The 15,084-nt window shown below is 41.9% G+C and overlaps 1 protein-coding gene across 3 annotated transcripts in view; it reads left to right on the top strand.

Annotated features, from left to right (window-relative positions):
• Positions 1-15,084, top strand: part of SLC25A13 (solute carrier family 25 member 13) — a 183,860-nt gene that overhangs the window by 142,951 nt on the left and 25,825 nt on the right. For all 3 annotated transcript variants that reach the window (XM_042918249.1, XM_042918240.1, XM_042918257.1), the window contains one exon: positions 10,184-10,324. In XM_042918249.1, the coding sequence (XP_042774183.1) occupies positions 10,184-10,324 (141 nt within the window). The remainder of the gene's footprint in view (positions 1-10,183; positions 10,325-15,084) is intronic.

Below are 15,084 nucleotides of genomic sequence, written 5' to 3'. Positions count from 1 at the left end.
GGCCTCACATCCCCTCACAGTTGCCATCTTCTTTGTGAGATTGTTGAATTCCTGTATTCCGTGTTGCGAAGTACCTGACTACTGTTGGGTACTGTGTTTTAATTTAATTCATCCACTACTATTTGCTGAATACTTTTTTTGTACCTGTGATCTTTTTTTTTCAAGTAAGCTCTATGCCCAACATGGGGCTTGAATTCACAACCATGAGATCAAGAGTCGTGCACTCTGTGGACTGAGCCAGGCACCTCCCTGTGATCTTTCTATATGATGATAATATCTGTACTACATACAAAGTATTTTCATGTCTCCATGTAACATTGAGTTAATAAGAGAATAAATAGAAAATACCTTAAATCTTAGATTTCTTAAGAAATCTTTATTTTTCACTTTAAATACCAAATACTGTCATCACTTGAGTGTTCATTTTATATGTAATGTGTATCATTAGTAATTTACTAGTGTAGACCTTTTTTGTAGTTACAATCTTATTTGTATCCAAATAATCAAAATACTGTATTTAGGTTTTAGTTTAAAAAAGCCATATTCCATAACTTCATATTAATCTATTTTTGACACATGTAAGCACACATTTTAGAATGTCAGTGTGCAATTAGATATTCTTAGCACATGTCATTTGTGAAAAGCACTTTAAATCTAAGTACATTCAATTGAGCATAATTAAAATATCAAGATACACATTCTTCATATACATTTTGCCACTTAATTTTTTAAGTAGCTATAAGTATCTACCATGTGAATTCAAATTAAGGGGAGGTGATTAAATACAGTTATATTTAATGCTTTTAGTTTAAAATGTAGCAGGAATTGCACTATGTTAAAAAAAAATACCCCGCTATGTTTTCTGTGGACAGCAGATTGATGACAGGATTGTTTTGTTTTTTTTTTGTTTTTTTTTTTAATGCAAGATTGTTAATAGTTTCTGAATATTCTCAAGACTTTTGGCTAGACTGGTTTGGGGAGGCAAATCATACGAAGCATGCCTTTTCATCTTGTGAGTTCTTCGGACTCAACTCCCCAGGTCCCAAAAAGAATGTTCAGGGATACTATCCAGGTTAGGAAAGAAGCCTTGGAGAAGGGCTTGCTTAGTTCCTAATAGGTGAAAGAAAATGCATCCTACGGAAATAAGAACTGGAGCTTCTGGAGCAGACCTTTACATAACATGTTTAGGCTGTGGCTGTTTTCCAAAGTTTAATAATAAGCAGGCTGGGTAAGTCATCTTCAAGGCATATAACTTTAAAACCTACTTGTTCACAATTATTGGACCTGAACTATGTTAGGCTCACTTTAGTGTGAAGGTCCCTGTCCTTGGAGAAATTGGGCAGTGCATTAGGGTCCTGCAGTATGTTGCCTTTCTGAATGTTTCTTGGCATTCTGTTTTTAAAAAAGCAGATGAATCACCTCCCAGAATAAAATTACCTATGCAGCATCTGAAGTGTTAACAGTGAACTTAATCATTGCATAACATAGCAAGAGGAATTTGGGTGACAAAATCGTGAAAAAGAAGAAATCAAGCTTATAGTCGCATCTGGTCAGTGAGCCAAAGCTGTGACGGAAGCCACGTTTCAGGTTCTTTGCAGACTGTCTGGCCCATTTCAGAGAGGGGGTATTAGAGGGAAAAAACCTGTAATTTTACTTTGAGCCATGAGGAGTGTGTCATATGAAAAATTAGAGCATTTGGAAATAACGATGATTGTGTCGACAGAGCCCTATTCATTTGAGAAGCTTGGTGCTTGGGCTTCATGCTGACATAGTTGTAGCTTCCATAGTCCTATGTCCCTTTCTGGTTGCTCTCAGCCCTCCTGGATGCAAAGGTGAGTTTATGAAGATCATGAATTTTAGACAGGAATCACAACCACTGAAACTGTCCTGGAGACATGAACTTGGATTTGTATTGGTAGCAAAATGGGTCATCCAGCATTCACTTGGGACAGCTTTAAAGGCCCGAAACATTAGAAGTTGATCTTGAACATAAAGGGCATTTGTGTGGCTTTCCTTCCAGCAGTCAGATTACCTGGTCAGAAGAATGTGCACTGTGCCTCGTTTTCAGCAGTGGGGAACCTAGTCTCTGTCTCAGTTCCTTGTGCAACTGGTGGTGCTCATTTTCAAAGTGGTTTGCTAGTGTTGGGGGCAGTTCACACCTACATGGAACCACAGAAAGCATCCCCACAGGCAGTGTATGGTAAACTCTGCTGGATAACTCTCTTCTCTAGCCATTGTCATTTTTACCAGCTGCTGCAGCAGGACGTGATTGACCATTTCTCTGTAACAAAAGTATTCAAAATTAGAAGTACCCACTTTTATGGAGTGTCAGCTTGAATTTAATTAATAAAGTTAAGTGAATTTAAATTAAATAAAAACTCTCTGGTTATGTGGATAACCACTCTATCACCCATCACTTAGGTGAGTTTTTGTGTCCCCCCCCCCCCACCCCCACCAAACTTTTTTTGCTCGAGACTGCTACTTCCTGCAATCCTCAGTACAACTATGTTTCCCTCAAAAAGAAAGTTTAATGTACAGGTTTCTAGGAAAAGAAAAAACTGGAACTCATTTGTACTGGCTTTGAGGGGGTTTGGTAAGTTGAATGGTAAGCAGTATCATTGATTGAGTAGTATGCCAGGCACCGGGATGAGTGCTTTATGTACCTCTTTCCATTTTATCTTCGCACAGTCCTGTGAGTAACAGCCAGAAATGTGCTCTGTAAGGTGTGTGTGTATGGGGGTGTTCATTAGTTTTGTTCACTCTTACACATCTGCTGTGGAGTTGGCACACAGTTTTCTTTAAAAAAAAAAAAAAGCTACAAAGCATTTTGTCACATTGACACTAGCATTCACTGTTAGTGCAGTGGGCAGTAAACATATCTAGCCTCGTCCGGGTGAGAATCCACATAAGACTGAACTGACTCATTCCTCATCTGCAGACCTGTGCACACAGTGGGGTCTTAATGGAGAACCCACTGGGTGCTGCCCTGTGGCTCCAGTCCTTTCAGGCAGGTGCAGATAAGCATGCCTAAACAGCCCTTCAGCACCCTGCATCCTGCTGTGTCTCCTGTCTGTTTGAGCTGCGGGGTGGCAAGCATGGGCCACTGCATCAGACACCTCTTTAGATGTCACTAGGTACCTCATTGTTCTCCTGTCTGTGCACATCGGACTAACTTCACCATAACTTTATATAACTTCTGGAGAGCCAGAATGTGATGTTACTCTTGTTCTCAGGGGTCATTTGTTGTTTTGTGTTCGGTTTATGCTTTAGAACTTCCGTTGTCTCCTTGTGCCAAATCCTGATCCATTTGATTCTGTTTGTCTTTGAATCATAAATAGTAGGGAAATCCTGGCTTCACTGTCTGTCTGCCTTCCACTCCCCTCCCCCACCCAGAACTTGTGTGCTATTTTGCATAAGTGTGACCTAATCCTCCTCAGCTCCAATTTATCTCTTCACTGTCCCCTAGAGCTGCTCTCCTTCATGACCCTAAATGCATTTGCATTCTGCCTTGCTTGCTTCCATAAATGACATCATTCTCTCTCTTTCCCTTCCCTTAAAAAGGTAGATTACACATGGGACGCCTGGGTGGCTCAGTCGGTTAAGCGGTTAAGCGTCTGACTTTGGCTCAGGTCATGATCTCGTGGTTTGTGAGTTTGAGCCCCACGTCGGGCTCTGTTCTGACAGCTCAGAGCCTGGAACCTGCTTCGGATTCTGCGTCTCCCCCTCTCTCTGCCCCTCCCCTGCTCGCTGTCTCTCTCTGTCTCTCAAAAATAAATAAACATTAAAAACAATGTAGATTGCACAAACTCTGATTCCCCAGCATCCACTTTTCCATCTTTCCAACCACAGATCACACGGTGAGCTGGACCTTGCCTCCCTGTGCCAGCAGATATTGTTGGCCATTTTGTCGTTGGCTTTTTCCCTTCCAGAAACCCCTCTCTTGACCTCTGTGCCTGGATTGCTGTGCTGTGTGGCGGAGGCTTCTTGTCACTTAGGTCTCCACTGTTGACGTTTCATCTCCCTGCACCCCATGTGAGCTCCTGCCTTCAGTTAGCACAGATGGGGGATGACACCCACCTCTGACTCCCTCCCTAACTCCCAGCTCGCTTTCCCATTGCCTTCTGGATGTGTCACCCTTTCTCTGTGCCCCTTTGTTCCTATTACGCACTTGTAAAAATATGGGTCCTTTCTTTGATCCTACACACTCCTTCTCCCGCATTCTCAGCAGCGGGGCCCGGCGTTCTCTGCTGCATCCAGTGCTCAGCCATCCACCCCCATACCTTCTTGCTGGTGTAATTGTTCCAATTCTGGCCTTTCTTCTCTCTCATCTAGTCTGCTAAAACCCTAATTGTTATCCCTGGCTTTGGGCTCGTCTCCCCTACTGAACTCTCCCTTCTACCACCCGGTCCATCTTTCCGAGACACAGATGGTAGTCACGACACTCTCCAGGTCTAAACCCTTTATAACCTGCGTTCCTCCCGCCGCACGAGCACAGGAAGGCACTATCGAGGCCTTCTGTGATTTGGCCCCAGTAGCCTTCTCCAGCCTTCTTCTCTCATGGCCTTAAGCAGCTGGCTGGTTCTTCTGTGCTGCCAGGATACATAGTGATAAATGGTGGAAGTGCCTGTCTGGCTTCGGGCAGGTCTGCTTTGAATATAGACTCCATCTTCCTAGCTCTGTGATCTCAGGCAGGTTACATAAGCTCCTTCACCCTTTCCGTCTCCATTTGCTCACTTATAACACTGGAATAGTATTATTAGCTACCTTATGTTATGAGGACCAACGGAGAAAATTCATACAGAGCTCTTAGTGTAACATGTAGTACATAGTAAACACTCAGTAAATGCTAGTGGATGATAATGTTGATCTCCTCATAATTATCATCCATATTAAAACTTCACTGGACACACGGTGCTGGGTCTCTTTGCTCTCTAAGTGTGCCAGGCCTTAGTCACTGTGCCTTTGTGCCCTTCTCTGCCTGGATTAGCTAAATCCTAATTGCACTCAGTCACCAACTGATGTGTTACTTTCTTACATGCCTTACCACCTCCCCAGGTTATCCCATCCAACAGATATCTTACCTTTCTTCAAATTGCCATGGCAGTTTATCTGGACCTTACCTCTTCTTGTTAGTTATAATTCCCTTTTCCTATGTGCCATGTTTTTTCTTCGTAACACATATATTTATTGGACTCCATAGAAAATCCTTTGCTTGCTGGCTGTGTAGCCTTGTGTAAGTGCTGTATTGGTTTGCCAGCCCTGCCATAACAAAATTCCACAGACTGGGTGTAATTATTTTGTCATGTTTCTGGAAGCTGGAAGTCCAAGATGGTGTCAGCAGGGTTGGTTTCTTCAGAGGCCTCTTTCGTTGGCCTGATGATGGCCCCCTTCTCGCTGTGTCCTCACACTCTCTTTTCATTGTGCACATTTGTGTCCATATCTCAGTTTCCCCTTACTATAAGGACAAAGGCCACATGGGAGTAGGGGCCACCCATATGACCTCATCTTACCTTAACTACTTTTGTGAAGGCCCTGTCTCCAAATACAGGCACTGTCTGAGGTACTGAGTGTTAGGACTTCAGTATATGAATTTTGTTGGAACACAGTTCAGCCCATAACAGTTTCTTTAATCTTTTATGCCTCAATTTTCTCTTATGTAAAATCTGGAAAAAATACCTTTTTAGTGGGCTGAAGATCTGTAATCCATGCAAAGCAATAAATACCCTGATACCCAGTAATGGATGCTTAATGAATATTTATGACCTCACTCCTATTTCAAGCTCCTTGAGAACAGGAATGTTTTCTCACTCATCTTGTGCCCTTGCAGCTCTTAAGACAAACTTTGAGCACGATTGCTTATAAATGTTTGGGACTTTTATGATGTGAATGAATGAATGAATGAATGAATGATCAGGTAGCAGAAGTGAGTCTGTAGTAATAAGCACGTGTGTTTCTTGGATAGATCCAGATGCTGGGTAGGAACTAAGGTTTCAGTAATAAAGAACCTGTAGAAAGGAAACTTATAGACACCTCAGCGTCCCCACTGTAAATATAATGTGCCACCCACACAGAACCAGTTCTAGTGCAGTGTAGAAAATCTTTGCCTGTCCTACTTGCCACAGACTCCAGAAAGTCACAGGGAAGTGATTTGTGACAAAATTACACACACACACACACACACACACACACACACACAAAACAGCATCATCACACAGCCAGGTCTCTCAAGTGATGAGGGACACAAAGACATGCACAATAGGTGTTCCTGTTCGCGGTCTGTGGATTCAGCTATCTTTGATCTCACAGAGGAGGGACACAGGTAAGGCACTGTGAATGGACAATAGACTGGGAGAGCGGCAGCCAGTGTGCCGCTCAGTGATCAAGTCGTGGTGATGCCCAGACACTGTGCATCTGATGATAAGCATCTTCTCTTGGTGCCTTGGAGTCTCTCATTTCCTTCCAGCTTGACTCCAAAGGACTGATTCATCTTTGGTACCTGTACAATGTGCCACTTTGAGTCTGGAAGCTCTTTCTTTCTGAGCCCACCCGAAGCCAGGAGTACATCATTATTTTTTCTCAGTATCACTACACTTTCTTCCCACTGCGTCTGTTCCCTGCAGCTGTCTGAAGTGGATTTGACTTTTGCATTGTCCTTAGTGATTAGAATTCACTGTGCCGTGCTAAAAGAATTGGTATCTATCGATTGGCTGGGAGTCAGGGAATTGAGTATTAAGTTCTTATTTTGTATATAACATTAACTTTTACAACTATTAGTGCAGATATAAGGTAACGAGTAAGACAGCGATTCTGTGCCTAAGGATTATACCCTTTAATAACGGCACCACTTGGAGACGTACAAAAAGTTTGTTGTGAGGTCAGATGTAAAACATAAAAGTTGCCCTCTGAAAGAAACTGGAGAACTGGAATTAGAAGTCACAGCTGTAAGTAAGCCTGTCAAGCAGCCTCTCAGAATTTAAAGGGATCATGGAGGTGATCCAGTGAAGTAGAGCGATTCTCAAATCTCACTGCACATCTTAATCAGGTTTTTTAAAGAGCAGTTGCAGAATTTCTTATTTATCTGAAGTAGGATTTGGAAGCCAGTACTTTTTCAGAGCTTCGCAAGTGACCGTAACATGCGGCAGAGAGGGGCACCATCACTTTGGGAGAGGGGAGAAAAAAACTCTATGGTGACACTACTGTGTCACAGACATCGTGCTGGCTGCGGTCCGTTTGCCATCTCCGCAAGCCTCATATTGAGTGAGGTGGTTTGACAAATGGGACAGGGACTCAGTGTGCACATGCGCGCAGGTGCCTCTGCAGCCGCTGTTGATGAGTGTGCCTTGCATTCCTGTGCTGTTCTTTAAGAAGATCGACAATGCAGACTCCTGTCCGTTCTGCCCTTGATAGAGATGCTGTTACCCACATTGGGACTTTTATAAATCAGCCTCAGATAGGATTAATTCCAGCTCAGCAAATCTTTCTCATTCTGCTCCCATAAAACAGTTTTTACATATTTATTTTTTATTCATTTTTGCAACTCAAGAGCTTGGGTCAGGAAGCACAGACATAATCCTCATTGTACCATTGGTGCTGTTACTAAGCCAGGTCCATTTCCTCTCTTCCTTCTGACAACTTTAACTCCCTTATGTCATGTGGAAAGATGCAGGTGCAAACCCACAAAATACTGAGGAGCTGTAGACAGGTGGGGACTTGGCCTTTCTGCCTCCCCGCAGGTCCCAGCAGTGTGGGAGCAAAGAACAGCTGTTCTGAGCCAGAGAAGAGGGAGCCAAATGTCTGTGGGACCAGAAGAACACACCAGCCTCTGGGCGTATCGCCTCATGCTCTCCTTCCCGCTATCTAAGGGCCTTTCTTGGACCTTTTGATGAATCTAACCTAGGTTTTTTCCTGCCAGGATTGTTTGGCCCACCTCCTGAGAGTCACGTAGGAGAGCCAAAGGTGAGGGGTGAAACAAGTAAGCAAAGAGAGGTGGTCTGTGTGGCCGTCAAGACACTGGACCATACTGCTGCCTTCTAAACAGTTGTAATGTGGTGAGAGGGGTGGGCTTGGTCTGTTTTTAAGATCAAGTGTGTCTTGATTAAGATATCAAGTTGGTAAAAATAAAAAAAAACAGTTTGATTTATAGAGAATTAATGGATGAACATATTTCTTTACTTTTTTTAGCTAACATTGCTATACATACCAGATAAGTTATGCAGAGGTATTTATTTTTCTTTATAGAAGTAATATATAATCTGTGTAGAAGAAATAAGAAATACAGCAGAAAAGAAAATAAACCACTTGTAATCCTACCACCTAAAAAGCACTACATTGGTGTATTTTCTACACGACGGTAAGGGATAACGGGGGGAAAGCTGTACATGCATTTGAACATGAGAGTTTATACTTCCCAGTATATATATATATTGGACCTTTTCCACAATATTTTCATTGGCAGCATAGTATCTCCATTGCATGACATACCCAAATTCATTTAATCCATCTCTCATCGTTGGATATTTATATTGTATCTAATTTTTATTTCCAAGTGAATTATGATTTCAAGATCATCTTTGTTTATCCAGTGTTGATTAGTACTGGCCATTTTATGAGGGCACATACATTGGTTAATGGGGTCAGGAATCTAATAAGAAGTAGTTTTGTATGATATTAATCCAAATTATGCTTGTTACCGTGATGGCATCTACTGAGCTGTAAAATATCAGCACCATATCTGGTCTAGTGTGGTGGCATCACTAGGTAATAAAGATTCTGAACTATACTGTGTATCAACCTTAGTTTGGAAGAAATAAAAATTTAATATATTTGTGACAAGAAATAACAAGCTGAAGTACAGTGAGAAAGAATGTAATTGCGTATAATAAATGCAAGCTGAGCTTCAAAATAACTAGCTTAAAACTTCCCTTATAATACACTTTATTGTTTAAGTACGTTTTATTCTTTTTACTTTTATTTTTTTAAGTTTATTCATTTTGAGAGAGAGAGAAACAGAGCACACAAGCGGGGCAGGGGTAGAGAGAGAGGGAGAGAGAGAGAATCCCAAGCAGGCTCCATGCTGCCAGCGCAGAGCCTGATGCGGGGCTCAAACCCATGAACCATGAGATCATGACCTGAGCTGAAGTCAAGAGCCAAATGCTTAACTGACTGAACCACCCAGGTGCCCCAAGTCCACTTTAAAGACTTCCGCTGATGATCTTAGAGGTGGGGCACCCAGCCACTGCTGGAATGAAATAATACACATTGCTCAGAGTTTGGGCCATAATTGATTTGATGCATATTTTTACTACTTTGACATTTATCTTCTATAAAAAGATTAATCTATACACAGGTAATACATACATAAAATTATAAGAATATGCAGCTCCATGAAATGGTGTTTGATGATGGACCTGATTTTTTAAGAGAAGACAAAATAGCTTTCATCTAAGTTTACGTGTTCTCTGGCAATTCTTGAATCATTGCCAGAATCATAGAGTCCATCACGGGAGAACCTGTGTCCTCCCTATCTCCTCCTATTCGGACAAGCAGGTTTGTGTCTCTTTATTTGGATACTATTTGATTTTCATTTTAGTGCTGCCTTTGTGCCCTTGGCTTTGAGCCCTGTGATAGCAGTTGTTTGTGCTTCAGGGAATCCATTTCATTTCCATGCAAGGACTTTGGTGAAGCCACAAGACATCTGTCTCTGCTCTTTGCCCTCTTTCAACGTCTGCATGAGGGAAATAGGACCTCAGTACCCAAGACCTCCTTGGCAGTAACTGTATTTTGATTCAGACTCATAGTCACTGTCTTTTTTCTTTTTTAATGTTTATTTATTTTTGAGAGAGAGAAAGAGACAGAGTGCAAGCAGGAGAGAGGTGGGGGGCGGGGGAGACACAATCCAAAGCAAGGTCCAGGCTCTGAGCTGTCAACCTAGAGCCCGATGTGGGGCTTGAACTCATGAACCGCAAAATCATGACCTGAGATAAGTCGGATGCTTAATTGACTGAGCCACCCAGGTGCCCCATCTTAGTCCCTGTCGTAATTGATGGAACGAGGATGGAAAACTACAGCCTCTTGAAGATAGAATATTCTGAGCTCCATAGAGGATAATCACACCCTCTTCCCGACCTTCCTTACCCTTACCCTTCTGTGATCCTAAATCTTTACTTTTTTTCTCTTTTTCTAGGCAGGAGGCTCCCAGGTGATTTTCACAAATCCTTTAGAAATCGTCAAGATCCGTTTGCAAGTGGCTGGAGAGATCACTACTGGTCCCCGAGTCAGTGCCCTGTCTGTCGTAAGGGACCTGGGGTTCTTTGGGATCTACAAGGTAACTGTCCTTTTAGTCATTTACTTGATCTGTGTTCATCTCCTAAATTAGCAGATGGGGTGAACTATGTAAATAAACTTCTCATCAGCATGAAATTGACTCCTCACATTTTGGTACCTGGAAAAGGCATTCTGCTGGGGCCCATAGGGTGCCTTCATGCATGCCATCAAAAAGCCATCCTTGAGGGCCGCCTGGGTGGCTAAGTCGATTAAGTGTCCAACTTCAGCTCCGATCATGATCTTGCACTTTGTGAGTTCAAGCCCCACGCCAGGCTCTGTGCTGACAGCTCAGAGCCTGGAGCCTGCTTAGGATTCTGTGTCTCCATCTCTCTCTGCCCCTCCCCCGCTTGTGATCTGTTTCTCTCTGTCTCTTAAAAATAAATAAACATTAAAAAAAAATTTTTTTTTTAAGCCATCCTCAAGATATACTAATCACAGATGACTATGATGTGAGTGTTGCTCAGCAGTTAGCTCTTTGCAGCAACAGTGGCTGGAGCTTTATTTGGATTTGTTACCCATACAAAAAGCTAATTCTCAGTGCTGTCCTCTGTGAAGGGTAGAAACAAAGATCACAGGGTACCATTTTTCGGAAGATGCACTGAGCTCAGTTAAAGGAGAAGCCCGTACTAGATTGGGAATTTATTTTCTGATCCTGTATATTCCAACCCTGTCCATATATATGCCTTTGTCATAATTATTTTGAATCTTAATTGTCATTTAGAAAATAGTTTTTCAGAATAATTGCAAAACCAGGCTTTCAGAAAATTCTTGAAATTTATTATTCACACTCCTCTACCAAGAAGTTGAACTGGAATATACTAGAACTGCCTCCATATATCCCCAGCCATAAGTCTTTATCAAACATAAGGTGTTTACAATTTTTCAGTAAGAAAGTTAAAAAAATTTTTTCACAGCCAACTTGACTAAGTAAAGTTTTAGGGATGAATAAACCTGAAGTCAGATGTTTACTCAAAATAGTTTTCATTTATTTACACACAAACATACAAATTCCCATCATAGGAAATTGATATGACTTTTTTCTGTCCATACATATCAAGAAATATCTTATTCAAACTCTTTGTAAGAATTTTGAATCAGTGTTTGGATCGCCACCTGTGAATCAACCATTCACATGGTCTTGCCGAGTACATTGTCTGCGTTTTTATCCCACGCTGGCAGGGTGAAGCACTTTTGGGCTCCGTGTGCAGCATTGTCCCTGGAAATTTTATCCCACAGACACACAGCATGAGGACAGTTGTTTCTTTTTTCCTCTTCCCAGTTCATCCTGAATGGACATACCTGGTCCCATAAACAACTTATCGTATTGCTTTTGAGAGTCCGTGTAAAATGCCTTGTTTTGACATTCAGCATTTATGAGATCCTACCCCCAGGAATACTCCCCCCTCCCCTTTTCTTTAATTCAAGTTTTGGAGGTGATTTTGGTATAAACATCCAGTGTTAGTGATGATTGAGGTTGTTGCAGGCAAATCCGCCTGTCCCCAAATGCTACTCTGTACTTCTCAAGGTCAAGTGATTGTACCCCATGATCCAAGACTTTGTTAGACTTGAATATAATGTGACACACCTTTTCTGGGGTTAGTTTTAGGGGGGAAAAGCTTGCCTTATATTTAGGCATGTGTGGTTAGGAATAAGCATGCAGATTTTGTAAGTAGTGCCCAAAATACTCAGCCTGTGGTTGTGCAGGGAGCACACTGTTAGAGGCATTTCACTTACCAAATTATTCTCCAGCTGTAAAGGAACAAGCAGTATTATCACAAAGCACAGCACCGATAAATTTGAAGAAGAGTAGTCTTCTTTTCTAAATTTTTGGGCTCTCTGCAGACTGTAGCAAGCGTGGCAGCACGTACGTCATTTTGACAAGATGCCAAGCAGTCTTTCAGCAGGTTGTCTGGTGAAAAGCACTTAGGTACTATGGCAATGACTGCTATCGAAACGTCTCGAAAGATAAAATGGTAAAAACTTGTTTGCTGACACAGAAACGGAGACTGTTAAACTACCTGCAAATGATATAAGACTGAGAGTCCTTTTCATCTTCACAGTATTTCAAAATCTAAATCCCTGCTAACACCCCTTGCAAGAAGTTGGTCTCCTGATTTTGCAGTTCGGAAAATAGAAGCTGCCGATGACGGGTATCTGGGCTGAAACCGAGGCTCAGAAGTTTCTTGTTTCCACTGCTTTCCTGAAATGAGCAGGATTGCTCAAGTTTGAGCAAGAGACCTCTCCCATATAAAGGTAGTTTAATTACTAGCCTGGTGGTTTAATCCAGTTCAGAGGCATTCCATGGGGCTTGTTGCTGCCTTACAAAATGCTGCTTTTGGAGTATTGGTAATTACCAAGTGAAGTCACTAACACTTTGAGAGCTTCTGGAAACTCGGGTGTCTGTGCAACTCTGCAGTCCCATCCTTTCTGCAGGCCATTGGTGTCAGCGGCCAAATTCACTAAGACTGAGTCTAGGCTTCACTCAGCAGAGAGCTCACCTCTCCATTCTGTTGGCTCAGTCCGGCATTATCACCCTCCGCGACCCTCCTTTATGTTCCCCTGTTCCAGCCACGGGTTTTGTTTCTTGCGAATCTCTCCTCTCCAGTTTCGCTCATCTGACCCCACCCTTCCCTGCTCAGAAATCTTTTAGCAAGTCAAGATCCATCCTTTTAGGGAATGCTGAAGCATTGGAGCTTTGGGACTTTAGCATTTCCATGATTTGCTGTGATTTTGTTTCGGGGTACTGCTTTTTAATCATAAAGGTTTTTCTGTCTCTAAAAAAAATTTTTTTTAATGTTTTTATTTATTTTTGAGATAGAGAGAGGCAGAGCATGAGCAGGGGAGGAGCAGAGAGAGAGGGAGACACAGAATCCGAAGCAGGCTCCAGGCTCTGAGCGGTCAGCACAGAGCCCGACGCGGGGCTCGAACTCATGAACCGTGAGATCATGACCTGAGCTGAAGTTGGAGGCCCGCAACTGACTAAGCCACCCAGGCGCCCCTCTGTCTCTAGTCTTTTTAAGTTGGGCAGAAAAATGGAAATGGCCTGGAGTGACCTAACAATGTAGAACTTGGTATGTGTCCCTGCAGGTGGGTCTTTAAAAAGAGAACTACTGTCCCGGTTTTAGTGGGGACTGGTGATCTTCATTCTCCTTCCCTTGGATCTTTTGTTTGCTGTTGTTTACATGACAATGTAAGACCCGGGAGGAGTGTGTGGTGAGTGGCTCTGTCTGTGTGTTTAGGCCTGCTGTTTAACCTCACCTAAATTGGACTTAACCAGTCTTTCTCTTTTTCTCCTGAATTGACTTGCAAATTACCCAAGTATTCTGTGACTTCCCAGTAAATGGTAATTAGGACGTTTGCTTTAGAAATACATTTACAACTGAAAAAAAAGTGGATTTGGTAAACATTTCACATTCCTGAGCTTAGAAATGGTTTAGAACAGATATAGTGAACTCTGCAAACAAAGCCCCCTCCCCTCCCCCCCCCACCTTTTGTAACATTTAGGGAGATTTAGTCACAGCACAGACTAGGTAGGTAATTGAAGTAAAGGCAAGAAAATTAACTGCCACTGAACGAGCTATTTGAATATAATGTAGTTTTTAAAAAAAAAAACTACAACATATATTACTTTTCTTAAGAATATATGAGCATGTATTTCCCTTTCCCTACATAAATTTTGTTTATTGCATAAGCCCCTGGAACATAAATAAAATCAATTCCGTCATAGAAAAGAAAGTGGTATGCATCTTTTGAATGGTACCTTGCCCATAGGAGCCAACAGAGCTTTGACAAGGGAATGGTTTACACTGTAGTAATGGAAGGAAACATCATTTAACATTAATAAGGGCAACACAGCTGATATAGGCTAAAAAGTTGCTTCCTTAAGCAATGGACAAGTTCATGGTGCTTTGTGAGGGCAAAAACATGGTCAGTGAAGCGGTGACAGCCAGGATATCAAGCATTGTTGAAAACTGCTTTCAGATTATGTAATCACAATTACACTCCAGCCTGGAAGGTGGTCACTTAGGATAGGAGCGGTATCGACTGTGTTCTCACCAAAGGCATTTGTCCCTCTGCATTTAACAGAGCATTCAAATACAATTTTCATCTACATGCAAGTATGTGTGTATGTGTGTTCATTCACATAGTATGTATAAATCAGTCACTGGAGCTGCTCTCCTTAAAATCAGGAAGCAAGTAGTGATACATCAGTACATTCTTACTTATTCTGCTAATTCTCTCAAAGAGATGTTGTTTGTGTGTGTTTAAAATAGAAGTTTACCTTTAAAAAAAATCAAATAATTCAAAAGATATGTGAAGAAGTAAGACTCTCAAACCCTTACTGCTTCCTTCTCTCTTCAAAAGGTAACCACTATTTTCTTACATATCCTTAAGAAAAAAAAATCTAATTACATCCATATTTATCTCCTTTACTCTCTGTGTATCTATCACAAATTGTATCAGTTTCAATGTTGTATGTGTGTGTGCACGCTTTAACACAAAGGGAATATTTCTTTTTTTTAATGCTTATTTATTTATTTTTTGAGAGAGAAAAAGGGAGCAGGCCAGGGAGGGGCAGAGATAGGGAGACAGAATCCCAACCAGGCTCCGCGCTGTCAGCACAGAGCCCGATGTGGAACTCGATTCCACGAACTGTGAGATCATGACTTGAGTTTGATGTTAACCAACTGAGCCACCCAGGCTCCCCAAATAGAATATCTCTAAATACACCATATATCTTTTTTAAGTTGAAATGTATAG

This window comes from Panthera leo, chromosome A2 (genome assembly GCF_018350215.1).
Source record: "Panthera leo isolate Ple1 chromosome A2, P.leo_Ple1_pat1.1, whole genome shotgun sequence".
NCBI lineage: Eukaryota > Metazoa > Chordata > Mammalia > Carnivora > Felidae > Panthera > Panthera leo.
The sequence above is the reverse complement of the archived record's forward strand: the minus strand, read 5'-3'. Positions and strand labels throughout refer to the sequence as shown.